At 34.2% G+C, this 22977-nt stretch overlaps 1 protein-coding gene across 1 annotated transcript in view; it reads right to left on the bottom strand.

Annotated features, from left to right (window-relative positions):
• Nucleotides 1-22977, bottom strand: part of LOC106457843 (nose resistant to fluoxetine protein 6-like) — an 85810-nt gene that overhangs the window by 31930 nt on the left and 30903 nt on the right. Inside the window, exons 6-15 of the mRNA XM_022383892.1 lie at nucleotides 22630-22800; nucleotides 21827-21920; nucleotides 18317-18409; nucleotides 16620-16785; nucleotides 16122-16201; nucleotides 14638-14760; nucleotides 11856-11976; nucleotides 9633-9699; nucleotides 6410-6552; nucleotides 4352-4716 (exon numbers count right to left, since the gene is read on the bottom strand). Coding sequence (XP_022239600.1) covers nucleotides 4352-4716; nucleotides 6410-6552; nucleotides 9633-9699; nucleotides 11856-11976; nucleotides 14638-14760; nucleotides 16122-16201; nucleotides 16620-16785; nucleotides 18317-18409; nucleotides 21827-21920; nucleotides 22630-22800 — 1423 coding nt within the window. The remainder of the gene's footprint in view (nucleotides 1-4351; nucleotides 4717-6409; nucleotides 6553-9632; nucleotides 9700-11855; nucleotides 11977-14637; nucleotides 14761-16121; nucleotides 16202-16619; nucleotides 16786-18316; nucleotides 18410-21826; nucleotides 21921-22629; nucleotides 22801-22977) is intronic.

The following is a 22977-nucleotide window of genomic DNA, read 5'->3' as shown; positions in this document are numbered from 1 at the left end:
GTGACACAATTAAAGCAGCTGCTTAAAATTCAAACGTACTTCCAACACATCCTAGCTGAACTGCTCAGTCCATCTTTCGATTTTTTTTTGTACTAAAATTATTGGTGTCATTCTTCATATGAATAAGTCGATTTTGTCTGTTTACATCATCGTGTACAATACCAGCAGAACTGTAACTAGTAAATAAATGAATCATTAAAAGGTTTGCTAATTCCTTTCTGTCAAGAAGTTAAATCTATACAGTCAGCACGTTCTATATAGAACGGTTTTTAACACCTTAATGTATAATGCAACTAAATTTAATTGTCTTATAATTTTCCGCAAGAAAATGACATTTGAGGATGCATTACTGTTTTCTAAACAGAATTTGAAACTTCTTTCATAAGAGATTAAAAGTTGCCACAATACATTAAGGGGCATTAAAAGCACAAAACAAGACTTTGTTGGAGTGTCAAGACTAGATTTTTCTAATACTATAAAACACAATGTGTATTTGTCTGTCTGTTTCTCGGTCACGCAGTGATGTCATAGCAACTTATTACGTAATTTAAGTTGTTTGGTTTCCTGTCAATTAGAAGCGATTGATTAGAAATTAAAGATGTATTTGGACTAAAATTTACAGAAAATTGCACCTTTTTCGCAGTTAAAAAACGTATCTTTGTTATGCCAGAAAGAACGTAAATATACTTTAGTAGATATTGTATACAATATAGTAAAAACTTCTCGAAGTTTTTAAAAAGGTCTAACGTTAGATCGTACAATAATATTAGAAGATTAGTTATTGATAGTATTAAGTGCGGTAAGCAAAAAGCGTGCACAAGTTACAGTGTTAATTTATCTCTTTATCGAATATAGGCCGTACTTAATGATGGCTTAATTAATGTTAGGCCTAAGACAAGTGGACTTATAGATTTGAGTGTCTGAAATTAGAATTATTTTGTATTACTCTAGAAATCCCGTATTTAAAGAAGTGCTGTTGCAATAAAGATACTAATTTGGCTGCAAATGTTTTGCAGGTTTCTGCTAGTCAATAATATTCTCAAGTTCTGTGCGAGTACGTTAGAGCTGGGACTTTATTAATAACATTTTACGAATGCTTCAATAATGGATTTCACTAATCATGTAAACTGCTTTGTTTGCCAAAAGAGTACAAGAACAAACAACCAAATAATGAACATAAATACAGCTTCGCCCGAAAGTACGTTCTAAAAAAAAATAAAGTAAACAAATTAACTGATATCAGATAAAGCGTTTATAACCCTTCGTTTGCGGCTTGTGTAAATCTGCCTACCACCCCATGCGCAAAGATTCGCGAATTTGGCGGCGGCCATTCAAAATATTGGCCGCAAAATACTTACATTAAAGACCCAAATCCCGACAAAGAGAAAGTGCGAAGTTCATAATATGATGTCAACCGTAGTTGAAAGGTTAAAGCTCGTGTCAACATATAAATCTCAGAAATTCAATTTTACTTACTCTGACGGTTTAATTTGAATTATTTACATACCGTGTGTCGTGCGGCCAAAACAACCTGCAGAAAACACTGTGTGTTACAGGAATGATAGTTTAGCAGTATTCCACTTTCTGTAACTCAGACTGTTGCAACACAAACTATCACATATTTTTAGCGGATGTGCTCTACCAGACCCTTATTTCACACACACTAAAGTTCAAGGCAATCCATTAAGAATTACACGAGGTATAAAATATTCAATTTTGATTGAATTTCTTCCTTTTTTTTTATTTCTTTTCACCGAAAGTACGGAAACTTTATTTGATGGGAACACATATTTAACTTTCACGAATTTCTAAAAATTTGATACGGTGATATATTTTTACAACCTACTATGAGGTGTCACATTTTGTCCAAATACAAGCGACATGTGCTAGGATATTCAACAAAACCGCTCAATTTTGACAAAAAATTTGCGTACACCTACGCAAAACGTCACGTGAGCTGTCGATTTAATATTTTCATTATAGCTTCACCTAAGAGTAAAGGTGGACTGTTTTTAGTTTTTGTCATTCGGATTAAAGACAGCTGATTTAGACTAGTAAAACTATTGGGTGAAAGCACGTACAGATGAATAAGTGTTGGTTAGGCCAAGCAAATTAGATTAGCAGTTTCTAGCTCAAGTTTTCAAAAGAAGCATACGTGTGGACGGTTAGTATTCATTATTCATTACCAACTTTTAAGCACAAATTTGCTAAATTTCATAAAAATTCTCCTAATTAAAGAGCGTTTAGCGTCAAGTGATATTAACTTAGACAATTGGCGTAAATAATGATGCTTCATACAGCTGTACCGATTGCACGGGGGGGGATAATGACAAGAAACTGTTGATCTAGTTTTCATGGCGTTACTATAAAGAAAGTTATCTATACTGTTATAGAGAGGAAAACAACCACCATATCTGGTTGGTTTTGTAAAGTATAGGTATGTTCCGAAAAATAGGGTTGCGATCTTAAAGCTAATGTGGGTTACTATCGAGTGTCTTACTTGTTAAGGTTTGTTGGTGTGTATTGACAAAAAAGGAATGATATCTAATCAAAAACACCTTAGGTGTGAAAAAAATGTGCGGCTAAAAGGGTATTGAGTGTGCGACTTAAAAGAAGAAAATCAATATTGGCGGCCAAACTGGTAGCTACACATACAGCATTGATAAGACTTTTACAGGAAATAGTCATTCGTCAGTTACACAGGCCGCGTTTTTTGTTCAACTTGGGATGTGATGATTAAGCTATAGCGTTAGGCTTAATTAACTTTAAGGCAATATTAAAGCTTAAGTTAGATAAAGGTGTGTTCAGCGCACAAAATCAGATATATGCTCCTAATTTTTTCTGTAAAACGATATACGCTCAAGTTCTAGTTTTTTCAAAATAAAGATCTTTCAAAATGAATTCAAAACAACATTCAACTGTGAGCGAGAATTCGAAACATATAGTCACAAAAATGATTTTAAAAAATAGGTATGTTAATGGTTGTGCGTTTCTTTATAGCATAGCCATATCGGGCTATCTACTATGTCCATCAAGGGGAATCGAACCCCTGATTTTACCGCTGTCCCAACTTAAAAAGAATGGAATATTAGAGTTAAATGATATGTCTGGCTTAATGATTCCCAGCATAAAAGTTTCTATAACTGGAAGTTTTAACTGATTGTTTTACTTATATTGCTGGCAAACCATATAACGACTTTATTTTAATAAACTTACCACCCCTTATACTTTTGTAGTTTACTGTGCCCAAAAATTATTATTCTTTGTTTTACCTTATTAAGGACAATATTATGTTCAGTCCAAATAAAGCTAATTGCATAGTTTATATACGTTTGGTTGTTCTCGATGCAAAAAGATACATTTCAGATCGACCACTAGGTGGCTTTCCATTAAAAAAAGAAAAAAGAAAATTTAGAAACACTTAAATAGTTAAACTGTTTTTAGTTATTTGTTTAGTTTAAACTGAAAATTTTAACATTACTATAATGAGTTGACATGAAAATATAACCAATAAAGGATTCGAGAAATTCATATGATTGCCATTTTATAATAGACCTTTAAACAGCAAAGTTCAGTTTACACGGTTCGAAATTATTTGTAAAATATTAGACAGGCTGAACAGTGTTCTAAAATAATTGAACCCGCTTGTGTGAACTTTGACGAAAAAGGGACAATTATTTAAAGCTCTATATACAACTGTGATAACCAATAGTTTAACAAATTTTTGTACATTCGTATGACTTGTTTTGAACATATTATTTTAAAACAAGTGGATTGTGTGCTGTATATTTATTGTTGAAATTTATCGCCAACATGTCACAGACACCTACTGTAAAGAATCTGGCCATATAAAACCTGACAAACACAATCAATCAAACTGATTCATAACGTTTTATATATATGTGTTTATTTGTTATTTAAGCCTGAAAGTACATTGCAACAATACACTCGATTGAGACGATGCTACGGACTGCATGAAAACTTCAGTGTCTTCGATATATTAAAAACAACCACGACTAAGAGTCTAAATTGAGAGTTATATCAAATATTTTAAGTTAGTGTGGTTGGTCAAGCTAAGTTATTTAGGGTTTTACTAAGACTGACGATAGTCACCATGTCAGTGTTTGCGGATGAGAGAATTAAGGTTGGAGTCTACAGCTAGTAAACAGAACATTTTTCTAAACCATTCTATGCACCGCGCTATGATTGGATGAAATATTTTAAGCATGTATTATTTTCAATTATTAATCTTAATTGGTCAGTGTGATAGTGCCAGTTCAGATCAAGTTTACATTATCATCCATTTTGTGTTCCAACCACTCCACAGTGACTATTATTAAAGTCAGTTCAGATCGAGTCATCAGTATCACCCACTCGTATCCCACCCACTCCACAGTGACCATTATTAAAGACAGTTCGGATCGAGTTTACATTATCATTCACTTGTGTTTCACCCACTCCACAGTGACCATTATTAATTTCAGTTGTAAAGCTCATTTTCTTCAACACAATGTTCGTTTTTGCGTTGCTTTTCTTCCAATGACAGAATGACAACCCCGACTTCTCTGTAGCGAGCCTTGTTTTTACATCATCTTGCTGCTGACGAAGCTGGAAGAAAAGGAGCTTCTCGAGGGCAGCAAAAGGAGCTTCAAACAAAAGGTAAGCACAAAGAGCCAGCGCCATGGTCAGAGTAAGGTAGCCAAAGAAGTCGAAAGACTGAAACATGGTTAAAAATAAAGAGTGAAGGTTAAAATATACTTTCATTAGAACGTATTTCTTTAATTATGCAGAAATAAATTGACCCAAAAAAAGTACATGTCCATGACAACCCAAAGTGTACAGCAGTAAGCCGGTCAGTCAAGAGCCTTTTGTGAGGCCTTTCTAATAATAATCAAACTTACTGGTACGTGTCGCCACAGATCTATGTTCATGATTGCTGGTACATTGACATAGATTTTTGTTCATGATTACTGGTACGTGTTGACACATATCTAAGTTCTCTACTACCGGTACATGTTGACACATATCCATGTTCACGATTATTCGTGCGTGTTCACATAGATCTATGTTCATGATAAGTAGTACGTGTTGACACATATCTATGTTCATGATTGCTGATACATTGACACAGTTCTTTGTTTATGATTACCGGTACATGTTGACAAAGATCAATGTTCATGATTGCTGGTACATGTTGACACAGATCCATGTTCATGATCACCGGTATATGTTGACACAGATCAATGTTCATGATTACCGTTACATGTTGACACAGATCAATGTTCATGATTGCTGGTACACTGACACAGATCTATGTTCCTGATTGCTGGTACGTGTTCACACAGATCTATGTTCATGATTATTTGTACGTGTTGACAAATATTTATGTTCATGACTGCTGGCACGTGTTCACACAGATCTATGTTCATAATTATTGGTACGTGTTGGCAATATCTAAGTTCTCTATTACCGGTACATGTTGACACAGATCTATGTTCATGATTGCTGGTATGTGTTGACACATACCTATGTTAATGATTGCGGGTACGTGTTGGCAATATCTTAGTTCTCTATTACCGATACATGTTAACACGGATCTATGTTCATGATTGCTGGTAAACTGACACAGTTCTTTGGTTATGATTACTGGTACGTGTTTACACATATCTAAGTTCTCTGTAACATGTATATGTTGACACAGATCTATGTTCATGATTGCTGGTAAGTGTTAACACCGAAGTATGTTCATGATTATTGGTATGTGTTGACACATATCTATGTTAATGATTGCTGGTACGTTTTGACACAGATCTAAGTTCTCTATTACCGGTACATGTTGACACATATCCATGTTCACGATTATTCGTGCGTGTTGACGTAGATCTATGTTCATGATAAGTAGTACGTGTTGACACATATTTATGTTCATGATTGCTGGTACATTGACACAGTTCTTTGTTTATGATTACTGGTACGTGTTGACACATATCTTAGTTCTCTTTTACCGGCACATGTTGACACAGATCTATGTTCATGACTGCTGGTACGTGTTGACACAGATCTATGTTCATCATTATTGGTACGTGTTGACAATATCTAAGTTTTCTATTACCGGTATATGTTGACACAGATCTATGTTTATGACTACTGGCACGTGTTGACACATATCTATGTTAATGATTACTGGAACGTGTTGACACAGATCTATGTTCATGATTATTTGTACGTGTTGACACAGAACTATGTTCATAATTATTGGTACGTATACGACCTGCAATGTTATGTTCACTTACGTTGTCAGGAAAAATAATTCAGTTATGTCGAAGTTTTACAGAGGTATTAGTTTCACGTTTGATTATTTTATGTTTCATTAATAGATTTTTATTAACTTATGTTTAGCTTTACTAACCCGTTCAAAATGGCTGAAGTTTCGACGTTCACGTTGGAGTCCGTTTCTTACCCAGAATATAACATAATGGAATAAGTATGCTGAGTAAGTGAGTCGACCCAGAGGAAGAAAAATCTTCCACGAGAGGATGGAATTGATCAGACCTTGTTCAAAAGGAAGATAAAATAAATGGTATTATATCTCTGTGTCAAAAACACTGATTCAATTAAAGATGCAATTTTACATAATTAAACTTTTCAGTGTTGATCTTTTTAAATATTTCTGCTTTTAATTCACCAGTTTTAAGTTAAGCGTTTTCTTTAAATGAAATTTTCATTATTGCACATTTCTTTCTGTCTGCATAAGTTCTCAATGCATGTAAGCAAACTGTATTGCATAAATAAAGTTATGTTGTCTGAAACAAGCTATTTGTCTTATATATTCTCATAAATATTATTCTTGGCTTGTTTTCAATTAGGCGCAAAGATACACTAGGACTCTCTGCGCTAGACGCACCTAATCTACCAGTGAAAGACTAGAGAGAAGGCAGCTACTCATCACCACCCACCGCCAACTGCTGGGATACTCTTTTATCAACGAATAATGGGATTGACCGTTACATTATAATGCCCCCATAGCTGAAGGGGCGAGCATCTTTGGTGGGACCTGATATTCTAACCCGCGACCCTCAGATTGGTAGTTAAGCGCCCTAACCATCTGGCCATGTCATGCCCAAATATTAGGCATTGTCCCAAAATATGACTGAATTAACAAAGTGGAGAAGTCGAATAAATAGCAGAGATCCTTCATCAATCTTTGCAAAACACATTAAATGGAGAGATGAAGAAAGTACATGCGTCTGAACTGTAAAAATATGAGTTAAAGTGTATAAAAAAATCAGAAAAAATATTATTGACAATACATATGGCAATCATTAATCTTCTGAACGCTAGATGGCGCGACAACATAGCTCTATGTTTTATTTCTGTGATTAAAATTACATTGTTTAAAAAGTCGGTGAACGGCAATTGTGCTAATATTCATGTTATGATATTCTTTCAATAAACAATATCATTTACATAATAAAATCGATTCCATGCTAGAAATTTGAGCATAGTGTTAAATACTGTAAGCAGCCACGCCCCAAAGTGCGGAATGCGAATTTTTATATATTTTTTGTTATTGGCGATAACGAGGTGTGACCTTCGAATCTACAATACAGCACTTTAACTGTTAAATATAGGGCCTTATGACAATAATAATTACACATAGCGTCGTTTTCATGGGATCTTTAAAGTACAAAAGCACATCCTTGTAATGATGAACTAAAGGGAACAAGAAAATCGATATTTCAAAATATGAAAGAACTGATGACTTTTAGAGACAGAGATATATTTAAGCAACGGATTTTATATCTACATCTGTACACCTTTAATGTAATTTTGTTTAACATATGACAAATTATAGGTTTGTGGGATTATTTAAAAATGTACACTTAGGTGTTAGAATTTAATTCATTTTCGTGAAATTTTTAAATATTCTTTTATTTTGCCATATTCTGGATTATTATTACCGATAGCTGAAGCCTATATAAACATTTTTTAAAAACTGAAATCTGATAAAAAAACAAATTGAAATATATATTTTTCTAATTAATCTTTGATAAAACTTGGCTGAAGTCTAAATCTCAATCAGTTTATTTTATTATTTTAGCGCAAAGCTACAAAATTGGCTATCTGCATTCTGTCCAGCCACGTGAAATCGAACCCTGAATTTTGCCATTGTAAGACCGGAAACGTATCACTGACCCATTGGGGTTAGGGAGAACAAATTTCGATCAGACAGAATTAAGTATGTGATTCTGCTATGGTTATGATTCATAATGGATAGCTTTAGGTCACTCAATGTCGGGCCTCGCCTTGAGGGGAGATACATATTAGCGTATTAGCATTGATCTGTAAAAAACTACAAACTTTTCATACAAAAGAATGAGTAAACTTTATCTGCTCTGTTCTTGAATTTATAGGGCCTCTGGGCTACAGTTTATAAGGATTTTCATCTTCGAGAACTTGTCCTTTGCGCTAGCCGTGTCCTAATTTCGAAATGATAGAATAGAATGAACTCAATCAATAGCACCCACAATTATTTCTTGGGCTTATTTTGTCTGTACAAATAGTAGAATTTTACTGCCACTCCTACAACGCACCTACGCTTCCAAAGTGCAGAGAATTATATTATTTTTAGCGGTAACGGGACGCGAACGCTAAACCCAGTAGATTCACTGGCCGGAAAGTTATCCATTAGGTTGCCTCTAGGCCTTCGTCTTCTTGCCAGTCGATATCTAAATTCTCTGATAAATGTTTGAAAGATTTGAATTTCTATAATACCAGAACAACACTCTCCCCCCTGCTAAAATGGAACCTCTTCCTGTCACCAATTTTCTTTATCTTTCCAAGTTTTTTCTTCTTTAGTGTTGTAGTATTTATTGTTTTTTATTATATTTTTTGTTACTTCTCTGTTGTTATGGTAATAAAGAGTTGACTGTTGATTTTGTTCAATGGTATATCAACTTCCTGCAAAAAATAGGCATTGTTTGAAAATAATGCTTATTGGGGCTATTTCAGCATTTTTGAAATTTACTGTTAATGAACAGTATATTTAACTAATCTTGATAATTACTGTATAATGTTTAGTATTACTTGCAGAAGATCAAATTTGGTAGTAGTGTTTTGTCATGCTAAATTAACAGGTGTGATATGGGCCAGATTAAATCGTATATCGTTTATACTTAATTTGAACCACTCCCAATCCAGGTGTATAATTTACGAGAATTGGCTCGGAAGGACCTTTTCACATGCATTTTGGCTTGACCCTATTGATAAGACGATTTAATGAAATTATTCGCATATCATATATTTGCAGAAGAATATAAGTTGTTACTTTTTATTTCTCTCAAAATCTTAACTAGACCTATCTTCTGTTGTTTTCTACCCGCAAATTGTGGGCCGCGGGTTCGAAACCCTTCACCGAACATGCTCGCCCGTTCAGTCGTGGGGGCATTATAATGTGATGGTTTTTCAGTTATTCGTTGGTAAAGAGTAGCCCAAGAATTAGCAGTGGGTGGTATTGACTAGCTGCTTTACGTATACTCTATATTTTTAAATTACAGACAGCTAGAGCAGATAGCTCCCAAGTAGTTTTGCGCGAAATTCGTAAACAAATAAACTAGCAAACAATTTTTTACCATAAGCTTTACACCCAACACATATTTCTTTTCCTCTAATTTGCCATTTCTCACCAGAGGGCCCTGACTTTCAATTACATTCAATATGCAAGAAGACATAAAAATATAGTTACAATATAAATTTGCTTGTTTTTACTGGGGCGCATCTATACAATTGTAAAATATTAGTAATCTCTAAGACACTTTACAGAAAATCAGGAAAGATACCATACTACTACATCTTAAGTTTCATTCTTAGCATGTTAAATAGAAATTTCCAGCAAAACTTATTTTATAACCTTTGTTGCATTTCAGGTCAAGGTTATGGACTATTTGAACACTTCACAAGAAGATCTATAAAGAGTAACGTAAACGAGTTGAAACGTTGTTCTACTTACTATAGGTCAGATCAAGGTTATGGACCATTTGAACTATTTGATTATCAGTATTATCAGCTCTTGATCGGTAGACGATAAAGAATTACACAAACTAAATGAAACGAACGCTCTATTACAGTACTGTCCTTCAGACCGAGGAATAACTTGCCCCTCTTTCGCCTTTTTTTAAAAAACACAGAAATAACCCGAAACGCCACTTCACTATATGTAAGGTCAGTGTTTCTAATTCATTCATCTATAGACCACTGAACTTTTAGAACATGCTACTCATCTGTTCAGATATTTTAGAAATTTGCTCATACAACTAACTCTATTAAAACCAGTTGTTACTTAATGCATTTTAAGGTATCATTCTATAATTATCAGTCGAATTATGGTGATACGTCAATAAACTTTGGTAAAGGTTAAATGCTTTGCAAACTCTGTTATCAAACAACGGCAGAATGTCTCGAAACTGCTTTAAACGGAGTTTTAGATAAAATATATTAACGTTGGAACAATACTGCTCTGGTTTATAATAGCGTTGAGAAATGAGCCTCATTTTTCAGGAGTTCAGAAAAGTAAAGCACTACTCTCACTGGAAAAACCAATAGTGGGACAGCTAAGATTAAAGTGTTCAAGTAAGGCGTTTAATGTGTTGTTTAATACGATTTTCTTGCAATATTGTATTGTATCTGCATTTTTACAGCTACGTAAGAAAATTAAATAGTATTCATGAAAATTGTTTTTTTTAAATCTATTTTAGGGTTCCAAGTTTAGTATACCGTCCTAGAATATAAATCAAATATAATTGAAATAAAAGGGTTTCGCGGTAACTTGGAAAAATGTAAGGGTTTGGGGTGAACATAAAGATTTGCACTGAGTTTTATTAGAAATGTTTTATCCATACTATTTAGATACTACAGTTCGTGCTTTGGATTATTGCCATAACCTGTAGTGTTTCAGCTTTGTACGGAGCCTACGAATATAACAGAGGGAACCTCCCTCCTCTATGGGAGGCTGGATTATATGCCTCTCTTCATCGCACTGCCTGGGCTGTTGGATTGGGCTGGTTGGCATTCGCTTGTGGCACGGGCAGAGGAGGTAAATTGATGTTTTTATGTTTTACTAGTAAATGTCATAGAGATAGACGATTTTTGAGTAAATGATAATTTTATAAATAAATAAAATAAAACAGAAAACCACATAAGACAGACATGTCAGAGAAATCGGTCAAAAACGGAAAGTATTGCACGTGAAAATCAGACAAATAAATCAATGGTACCAACTGCAATGTGAAATTGGTAAAATATATTGTATCTTCTGAAGCAGGGCCCACACAGAGGAAGCAAGAAAAACGTGACAGTGATAATACGCAAAATGGGAAGGCACTCCGACAGTGGCACCGATTTTCTTCTTTAAAAAATATTTTCTTGTTACAAATTTTTGCGTAATTTCTATCAAATTTTGATTTATTACTGTTGTAATTTTTATCAGTGCAATTATTACCAATATCGTCACAAATGTTTCATTTTTTCCCACTTTGTATCATCACAGACGCCATTTTAACAAGAATAAATATTGACGGTGATATTTTAACAGGCACCATTATTACCGGTTTCATTTTAACAGATAGCATCATTGTCAGTGTCATTTTAACAGCTATCATTATCACGTGTCATTTTTAACAGGTACCATTATCACATGTGTCATTTTTAACAGGTACCATTATCATCTATGTCATTTTAACAGGAGTCATTATTTCCTGTGTTATCTTAACAGCTACTATTATTATTACGTGACACCACACAATGGTGGGGATACACGGTTTATCCGTTGAGGGTCATGAAATAATGTCAACACTTACCGGCCTAATAATGACATCTCGATGATGAAGCAGCAAATATCCAGTAATTATTCCGATACAATAAGGTCCTAAATGTCCATATGGCTTCCAATAGATGTCTCTTTCCAGTTTTTGATTAACCCTGCACGTAAAGAGATCAAAAATAAAAGTCAAAAGCTTCGTGTGGAAATGAATTACTTAGTTATACGTCGCTGTCACGTACAGAATGATACTGGTTGGTTGTAGTGACAGTTACAAGAACATTCCTTTTATAACCTTAATAACTCGTAACAAAACCCTTATATTTTTCCACGATATCGCGAAACCTGTTTATTTCAATTGTATTTGATTTATATTCCAGGACGGTATACTAAAATCTGAACAAAATAATGTTTCCATAATATCATTAAGAATATGGAAACTATTTAAAGTGTAGACACAGATTATATTTGTTTTATAACCTAATATAATTTCAGAAGGTGCAGTTTGTATTACTGTTATTATTCCGGATATTTTGTCATGTATACTTCTTGGTACTTTCTTGTTCGACTTCTTGTGGTAAGAAAGAGCTTAAAAGTTTGAAACGTAGAGAGTTTTTTTCTCAATCCTCTTCGTTCGATGAGGAATAACATCTCTCTCCAGTAACTCTGGGTCACGTTAATGCAGCACGTGTTCACAAAGCCTCATTCAACTCTTTGGAGTTTAATAAAAAGGCAGATGAAATTAATATATCACTTTCGTAATGTCAGAGCCCACTTATAGTTTTGGTTATCTAGATATTATAGTAGAAACAGTTGCTTTTGGGTTACGTGGAATATAAAGAGATCACTATCCAATAATGAAGTTAAATATGGTTAAAGATGGAACGTGACCAGGCTGGAAAGGTCAACATTCTAGGGTATAAATAGAACCACGAGCTAACCAAATGCTTCATTGTTACAGATCTAAACAAATACGTTTTTATAATTACAGCTTTGAGCTTCTACGTAAACGGCAAAAATGGATGAATATTCCACCAGTGAAAGAGAAATTAACCTTGTTTAATCAATATAGGCCTCAAAGAGAAAACAAATTGTTTCGGAACTAACACCACTACGAGAGAGAATTGACATCTTAGAGAAAAGGTAGAGCGCCTCCAATGTGACGTTCAGGGGGTTTGGTTGTTGTTAAGTACAAAAGTAAACAATGGGCTATCCGTGATCTGCTCACCTCGGGTACTGAAATCCGGTTTTCAGCGTTATAAGCCTTCAGACTTACTAGCTAAACCACTGGTATGGGAGGGAAGTAGGCATCCAGAGGGCTCGGAAGATCATCACTGAAAGATGACGGTCTATAGAGAGCCTCACCATTTTATTTTATTTTTGAGTCATTATAATCTTCATGCGTTCCAGTGGTTTGGATGTATTCTGTTTATTGAGTTATGCTGTACAAAAAGTATCTGTGTATAGCCGTCTATATATATTTAAACTAATAGACATCATTCACCTTCACCTCTTGTGCTATTCTGGTCTAAGCGATTTATGGGGTTTATTGTTACTCTTATAGCGCACCCACAGCCTCTAACTACAAAGGACGATCTTGCAGCAACGAGACTTGAACCATGAAACTCCGGATTCACAGCTCGGGTACGTTAACCACTAGGCCGTGCTTGGCCCAAACAATATGTAAAGAAGTAGCATTTTATGAAGCATAAGAGTAGTGTATGGAATCTCATTTACGAGTAGAATAATTACAACAACATGGGGGGGGGGGGTATGGAAATAACGCCCATGTATGAGTGTTCGAAATACATGTTTACAAAGTTTCAAAAACAACCCGTAGAAACTGAACCATGAAATATGGAGTTTAATAATCGTTTAAAAACAAGAATAAAGATGCAGCTTGAAATATTCAAGATAAAATTTCACCATCTACTAAAAATAGTGGTCAAATGTAGAAGATAGAAAGTAGAAGATGGAAGTTCTTGAATTATTAATAAGGTGAACAAAGTGGAGGATTAAACAAAAAGCTTCATGAAACATTAAAAATTGTTACAACTGTGATTAAAGTAAACACGTTTTCTTTACTTAATAAGGTGAACAGAGTGGTGGATTAAACATAAAGTTTTATAAAACATTAAAAATTGTTACAACTGTGATTAAACACGTTTTTTTTACTTAATAAGGTGAACAAAGTGGAGGATTAAACATAAAGTTTTATAAAACATTAAAAATTGTTACAACTGTGATTAAATTAAACACGTTTTCTTTACTTAATAAGGTGAACAGAGTGGAGGATTAAACAAAAAGTTTTATAAAACATTAAAAATTGTTACAACTGTGATTAATTAAACACGTTTTCTTTACTTAATAAGGTGAACAGAGTGGAGGATTAAACAAAAAGTTTTATAAAACATTAAAAATTGTTACAACTGTGATTAAATTAAACACGTTTTCTTTACTTAATAAGGTGAACAGAGTGGAGGATTAAACAAAAAGTTTTATAAAACATTAAAAATTGTTACAACTGTGATTAAATTAAACACGTTTTCTTTACTTAATAAGGTGAACAGAGTGGAGGATTAAACAAAAAGTTTTATAAAACATTAAAAATTGTTACAACTGTGATTAAAAACGTTTTTTTTACTTAATAAGGTGAACAAAGTGGAGGATTAAATAAATAGTTTTACAAAACATTATAAATTGTTACAGCATAGCAAATATTTACACGTGCAGGTTCATGCTCAATGTGTAAAGATTCAATAAGATCTTCGCATGTGCACCCACTCAGAAAGTACCTCATAAAGTAAAACAAACATACTTACACAAGGTCAGGAGCAAGGTGCATCATGGTTGGAAAGTAGGTGTTAATCACTGTAATCATACCAACAGCAATATTTGAGCCAGTTACCAAGAGGAATATAACAACAAATCCAACAACTGGCTTCCTAGGAGAAATACATCACATAAGATATACGTTGTTTTCACCTTAATAATGACATTGTTAACTGATTAAACGTAAATGTGATCGTCAACTAACTTTTCCAAGATTGATGTCTGCACAAAAATTACAAAAGATATTAAATATGTTAGCCCTGACACTAAATATTATAAACAATATTTCAACTATATTTTAGATTAACGAAAAAATAAACCATATCTTTGGAGCAAAATATGAGTACGAATACTGCGTAGAACTGAAGAGGACACACGAGAGTGTCGAAACTAGCCTTGTTAAGTCTTTTTACCAATATTTCATTCCAAAAATGTTTTGTTTTTTCTCTTTATTTTAGCTCTTTCTATGCGACTTCATTTTACGCAAATGATACAAATAACTTTTGTGAAAGCATGAAATAAGTACATAAAAATAGTACAATGCCTAGAAACAGCTAGAACTGATAAGTTAAGAACTATCCAATTAATTTTGGAAAAAGTTTTTGACACTACACTCGAAAGAGTATGCTATCTTGGAGCAAAACACAAAACATCGTATTAGTATAAAATATGCCAACCTTGAGCACAAAACAGTACATCGTATTAGCATAAAAAATGCCAACTTGGAGCACAAAACAGTAGATTGTATTAGTATAAAATATGCCAACCTGGAGCACAAAACAGTACATGGTATTAACATAAAATATGCCAATCTGGAGCACAAAACAGTTCATGGTATTAGCATAAAATATGCCAATCTGGAGCACAAAACAGTACATGGTATTAACATAAAATATGCCAATCTGGAGCACAAAACAGTACATGGTATTAGCATAAAATATGCCAATCTGGAGCACAAAACAATACATAGTAGTCGCATAAAATACCAATTAATTTTTCATCAACGATCAAATTTTGCTGGAATGAAAGTCAGTTCAAGTCCATAACTTTACATCCATATCTGGTTCAGTTTATAGATTTTGCTAAATCATTACGAGCTGTCTCCATTTTAAAATCCACAAACCATCTACCGAATATAAATATGGGTATGCACTTTTTTATCATTTTGTACGTAGTATGTAATACAAAATTGTTTTGCTAACAATTAAAGGTTTACAGTTATAAGCTACTCAAATCATTTCGGTAGTTTTGAAATTTTATTATATTGCTGTAAGAGAATGTTTGAAGACAAAACACTAATATTCAGTAATTCAGTAAACCTTTAATACAATTGTTTAAAATTTAATACAAGTGAATCACTATTTTCTAAAATCGATTTCTTTAACTAACTTTATTGCTTACTGAATTTTTCTTTATAAAGAGGCAATAGTTGTAAGCCTAAAATAGAATGTTTTTCTTCTGAAAATGGACTTACCAGAACAGCGGTATCACAATCAGCAAGGATATGATATGAAGCTGCATATCAACACACAGATACCATAAATGAGAAAGACACTAGGTAGAGATAATGAGTTTATATTAACTCCAAATAGGTTGAGACTTTATACAAAATTGTTGATGATAATTGTATTTTTTTAAGCAATACTAGCTAAGATTACAAAAGTACTGGGAATTAAAAAGAAACATTTAATGGTAAAGAATTAACCTTTTGTCAACGATTTCATGATTTGGCTTATAAATTCTGCTTCATCGTCTACATCAGCACCCAGTCAGAGAAAGTAAAATCATTAGACATGGATCTTGTTTATTGCAATATCTATCACGTAATAATAAAACGTTTTAAATTGTTAAAAATATTAATCTAATAATAATAAGAAGAAGAACTTTAATTCCACATATAAAAAAGGAATGTAAAAGAATTTTCAAAATTCGACTCAAATCCGAGTCAAACATCCACGATTTCATTACTTACTCGTTGTTCATAAGCTCTCCAGTTAGTTATGTAAAGAAGATTACTCCACCAAGATTTTTTACAACGTTCTGCTTCATCACGCACCTGTAAGTCCCAGAGTGGTCCAGATCCCAATCCTTCCATCAGGATGACAAGAGAAATTGCCATCATCATTGGTGGAGTTAATCTGCCATTAGTATATACAAATAGTAAAGACAATTATAAATGTTCTTCTTTGCTGGTTTGCAATTTGAAGAATGGTAAACTTCCTATTTCCACTAACATCACAATTTTGCAAATTGGCTATAAAAGTTTGGTAGACTTTCCATTGTTTGTTTGTTTGTTTTTAATTATGCACAAAGCTACACAAGGGCTATCTGTGCTCTGCCCACCATGGGTATCGAAACTCGGTTTCTAGCGTTGTAAGTCCGCATACATACCGCTGTGCCACTTGGGGGCACTTTCCATTGATATAAAAATAATGTCGTAGCTGCTGATTCAATGTTGAATGGTATATTTATTTTACTCAATGAGTCTTTTAAGGTATTCAGCAAGAATCAAAATCCAAAAACATTTAGAAATGAAAGAAAATACCTTGGCAAAGAAAAATATAGTTGGTTAAGCAAAAAAATCGTATTTCTTACATATACTTTTAACGAAGATGTAAACGAAGAAATATTCTCGAGGACTGAACAAAAGCAATTTTTACTATAGAAAGTTTGGTTTGTTTTGAATTTCGCGCAAAGCTACACGAGGGCTATTTGCGCTAGCCGTACTTAGTTTAGCAGTGCAAGACTAGAGGGAAGGCAGCTACTCATCACCACCCACCGCCAACTCTGGGGCTACTCTTTTACCAACGAATAGTGGGATTGACCGTCAAATAATAACGCCCCCACGGCTGAAAGGGCGAGCATGTTTGATGTGACGGGGATTCGAACCTGCGACCCGCAGATTGCGAGTCGAGCGCGCTACCCACTTGGCCATAGTATAACATGTACACAGTGCAGAAGGTGTTCAGCGTAGGCGTGGCTCGAACCTTGGAACTTCAAACAGATAGACTGGCACGGTATCCACTAGGTCACGCTCAAACATTATTTATTAAGGAACATGTGAATATTAATTCTGGGTCAATAGCATTACTATTTCTCATATTTTCGTCTACTGTCATTGTGCTATGAAATACTTATGTATAAGTTCTCTCCAGTTTGTAAACGTTTAAGAACACTAAAGTACAATATGTACAACTATACGTAAATAACTGCATTAAAAAATTCAACCTATTTTGTCTTTCCTAAATATTTACATATTATTAAATTAGTTTGTTTGTTGTGAAGCACAAGGTTACAAAGGGGGCTATCTGTGCTCTTCCCATCGCGGGTATCGAAACCTGATTTTTAGCATTACAAGCCATCAGACTTACCGATGAGCCACCGGTGTGTCATATCATAATCCTGGCCAGTATTTTAGTAATAGTAAACTATGCTATTGATCTGAAATATTGATATTAATCATGTAGATAAAACAGACGAAAAAGTCCAAAAGCATAAAAAATAGATCCAGCTGTTCTTAAGTGAACACATCAACAGAAAGTTTATTGTATAACTTCAAAACTAAATCGAAATGCCACATTAGTGCTTATGTCGCCAGATCTTCTATCCACACTTGTCTAATACGTGTGAAGAATGAAATAAACTACAACAAAAACCTATAGTTCCTACCTCCAGTATCTGTGGAATAGATACAGTCCAAAGTTCATTTTTCCATTAGACTTCGTAAGTCGCCGTAACGTAATATAGGCCACCAAGATTCCACTGTAATACCAAAGGTATAGAGAAAACAAACACAACGTTAATGAATATTTATGACATTCATTTGAAACCTAGAAGATATAATAATTGTTTATTGCTGTTTAGTGCAAAGCTACACAATGAGCGGTCTGCACTCTGTCCACCATGGTGAATCGAACGTCAAATTTTAGCGTTGTAAGTCCACAGACTTACCGCTGACTCGCTGAGGGACATAATTATTGAAAAGTGATGTTACTAACGTTAGCATAATTTCTAAGTAGTGTAGAATTTCGGTACATACCAACGTAATTATTTATTCAGTAAATGCATAGTTATAAGTCTGATTAATGTCAAGTTGAAATATGCTAATAGCAAATGCTTATTCTTCATGAATATCTCGAGACTAGTAGGTTGTTTTAAGAAGTTATATTGAAGAAGTTTATCTCATGTTGCAAACTCCGATTGATTTTCTAAGTTAGATCAGTACGTTGGTGAGTAATGTTTTTAAACAGTCGTCGAATCCCAGCTTGCCCTTGATGAAGAAAGGTCCACCTTTCGAAAGCACTTGAGCAATACGGATTTGTGTTTTTATGACAGAGAAGTTGATCAGCTTGTACTGCGCATGTTTGTTTGTTAGTAAATAATGTGTAAATATAGAATATATTTTGATGGAATTACTTAAACCGTGTTGATCTCATGGAACAACGGATGTCTTCTGTAAATGAAATACAAAAAGTTGCAATTACAAATAATTAAGTATATTTGGAGTTAATATCCTTCAGAAATAATTGTATGATACTACAGCGAATCACACTCGAGCTCTTTATAGTAATGTCATTATCTTTACGTATGTGAGTGTCAATATATTTTTTATACATTTTAGTATTTTAGAACTATTTTTAGAAACGTATAATCCTGAAGGTAAGCGTGCAGCATGTTACAGGATAGGATATCTAGTTTGTTACAGGATAGAATCCCCAGCTTGTTACAAGATAGGATTCTCAGCCTGTTACAGAATAGAATCCCCAGCTTGTTACAGGATAGGATTCTCAGCCTGTTACAGAATAGAATCCCCAGCTTGTTACAGGATGGGATATCTGGTTTGTTACAGAATAGAATCCCCAGCCTGTTACAGGATAGAATCCCCAGCTTGTTACAGGATGGGATATCTGGTTTGTTACAGGATAGGGTCCCTAGTTTGTTATAGAATATAATCCCTAGTTTGGTACATTATAAGATCCCTAGCTATGTTACACGATATGGTCCACGACTTGTTACAGAATACATGACGATAACATTATACATTAGAATCCTATCATGTAACATGCTGAGAATCTTATCCTGTAACGTGCTGATAATTCTATCCTGTAACAAGCTGAGAACGATATATAGTAACAAACTAGATATCCTATCCTGTAACAAGTTGGGGATTCTATCTTACAATATAGCCAGATATTATATCTTGTAAAAATCCAGGGATCTTATCCGGTAAAAAAAAACTTGAGTTCCTAGACAACAGGAGCTTAGGTTTGCATAGAATTACATTCTATTTAGGAAAACCTTTTTTACAAGAATAATCAGAAAGGAAATCACCAACACATTTCTTCTTTTTTGACTGGTTGGCATCATTCTAGTCCTGTTAAGTTTTATATCAACCTATTCCTAGTACTGTAAACTGGTTTATTAGTGTATAAATCTATAAAAGTGTAGTTTTTTTCGTAAGGTTTTAATTTAGTCTTTTATATGGCAAAAATACAATTTTTTAGCCCTGGCATAGCGGTTCATAGAATGGTTCTGATTTGACTGATTTGAGATCTAATTACAGTTTTGGACTCAGGATGTCAAACCCTTTTGATTGATGTATTTGACCACGTTCAAGGTTTCATGGGTTAATTGACTCCAATCCTGCAAATAATAATTTCAATTTAAGGGTAGGCTGGTAGAGATCCTGATGATTAATAAAATCAAATAGGGGATACGCTTGGTATTACTGACGCACAAAAATATAGATAATAAAAAGGAAAACAAGGTCTCATAGATTAATTTACTCTAATCCTGCCTTGACGAATTTCAAGTGCCGCGGCTATTGAGGATTCCCTCACGTTTGGCATAAGAATATCAAATAAACAGAAAGAATGAATAACAGGAATAACGTTACTTGTTGTTAAGCACAAAACTGCATATTGAGCTACTTGTGCTGTGCCCACCACGGGTATCGAAACCCAAATTTAGTATAATAAATCCAGAGAATTACCGCTGACCCACTTGGGGGACTACATAATAATGTTATCTAAGGAGAATGATTTAATCAAGTAATTAAGAACTTAAATTCCTGAATAAAGAAATTGGTTTTCTAATATTTTACCAATTTAATTGTAAACTCCCTATCCTATATTGCTTATAAAGAAAGTTGAGTACATTATATTAAAACAATTTCGAATATGTAAATCAGCAAGATACGTGACAACCACATCCGATCTAAAGTCGTGGTGGAACGGAACATATCAGGACTACATTTAGACAATGTTTTAGTGTGACGTCACCGAAGGTTGAGCGCTTTTGAGAATGATATATAACAATTATTTCCGACGCATAATGTTCATACGATCAGATTATAAAGGTGCGTTCAGAACGGAGATTTAGAATTTAACAGAGATATTCCTTGTAGTTAATGGTATTGGAAACAAAGTTATATGGATCACTTTGAAATGGCCAACAATAAAAAGAACATAAACTAATCGTACCTCAGTTACGGTAAACAAAATGTGACGTCTTGTAACAGGTGAGACTTGTCGAACACAAAGGTCAGTGACAAAAGCCGCTCACGTGCCCCAGGCAGCAGTACACAGCATAATAAAAAAAGGATCTCCGTTTGAGAACGAGGCCAATAGGTGTGGGTACAACAAGATCATGCTTCCACTCATGCGTACCTTAAGCAACTGAGAAATGTTATTCTGTTCGAACTTATACAGGTGGAGTCACTGGACGAAGTGCCTACGGATTTCTGTGTGGATCAAACTGTTGAAATGGGCACTGGAAAACCGCTCTCCTCGTACAATAGATGGAATATGGAAAACAAGCAGGGACGAGTGGTGTGTTTTGGAAATGACATTCTTACGACAAAGCTTCTTACAACGAAAAAATACGTTTCATTGCTATTCTCAAGATGTTCGATCATCGGGTGACCGAACGTGGCGACATGAGCTGTAATGACGTGGTGATGCTCCAAAATCCTTTTGATATAATATACTCAATCTCTGTGATCATAACAAGTGGTTGAAACTCTCAAAGATAAATAGCACTATTATTAAATCAAGACACACCAACATCAAATTTAGCCTAGTTCTCCTCTAAATGACAACCCATATCTCACCTGGAAACGATTTCTAATTGTACATCATGTATCAAAAATTCAGTTTTCTAGAGTTCGAAATATCTTACCTCAAAAAGAAGAAAGTGTCAACGCTTATCCAGCCATTCAATATTACCTCAAAAGCCAAATCTTCTTGAGAATTACGAAGATTATACAAGCTTCCTAGAAAACAATAATTGAAACGTATTAAATCCTACGTATAGAGCAAATAACATTGCTATGTGTGTGCATTTTAAAATCTGCAAAATTAACAGTACGCTATTTTCAATGCTAAATTTTATACGAACGCCATTTTGTTTCAAAAGCAACAAATAAATTACACAGAAACACTGTTTTTGTTGGTTTTTAGCGCAAAGCTACACAAATAACTATCTGCGTGCTGTCCACTGAAAGGAATCGAACCTGGGATTTTAGCGTCGTAAGTCAGTAAACTTACCCTGACCCATAGATGGACCACGGAAACAAAGTTTAAATTTGCTGTATTCAGTAAGATACATTTTGGCCTCCCAGTAGCACAGCGGTATGTCTTCGGGCTTACAACGCTAGAAACCGGGTTCAGTACCCGTGGTGGGCAGAGCACAGATAGTCCATCGTGTAGCTTTGTTCTTAATTCCAAACAAAAGATACATTTCAAGATACATATGGCTCCACTCTAAAAATTGAACTTAAAATGAATATTTTAGTTTTCTTTTTAAAATCATAAAAAGTTGTTAATTTATAAGCTTAATTTTATAAGGTCTTTTTTCATACGGTTAATGACATGGAGTTCCTTGTTTACTTAATCTCGAAAAAAAAATAACGTAAGAAGGCAGTACCTTTGCTATAACGTTAACGTGTAAATATTTCAATTGTATAATGTAAATATACTTACTAAAACCTATGAGTGGCGCCCAAGCATACGTGTGGCACAATATTATCCACGTCATTGTGATGAACCGAATCCCGTGCAAGGCTGACACGTCTCCTGGACGCTGGGTCAGGTCAAACAGTTGTTTTCCGTTAGAATAGATAGAAAAGGCAAGGAAGTACTGGATCGTTTTCTCTACAAGCAACGGATTAATTTTAAGAGAGATGCAACGAATCTGTTCTTATCAACAAAAAGACTTCAAATTCTTCTTAACATATTCCATATAAAAGTCGTATAACTATTACGAAATCATAAACAATATTCAACATTATACTGGTCCACAATTAAAAACATTTTATTTAGGCCTATCTA

The sequence above is a fragment of the Limulus polyphemus genome, unplaced genomic scaffold (genome assembly GCF_000517525.1).
Source record: "Limulus polyphemus unplaced genomic scaffold, Limulus_polyphemus-2.1.2 Scaffold381, whole genome shotgun sequence".
NCBI classification, from domain to species: Eukaryota; Metazoa; Arthropoda; class Merostomata; order Xiphosura; family Limulidae; genus Limulus; species Limulus polyphemus.
The sequence above is the reverse complement of the archived record's forward strand: the minus strand, read 5'-3'. Positions and strand labels throughout refer to the sequence as shown.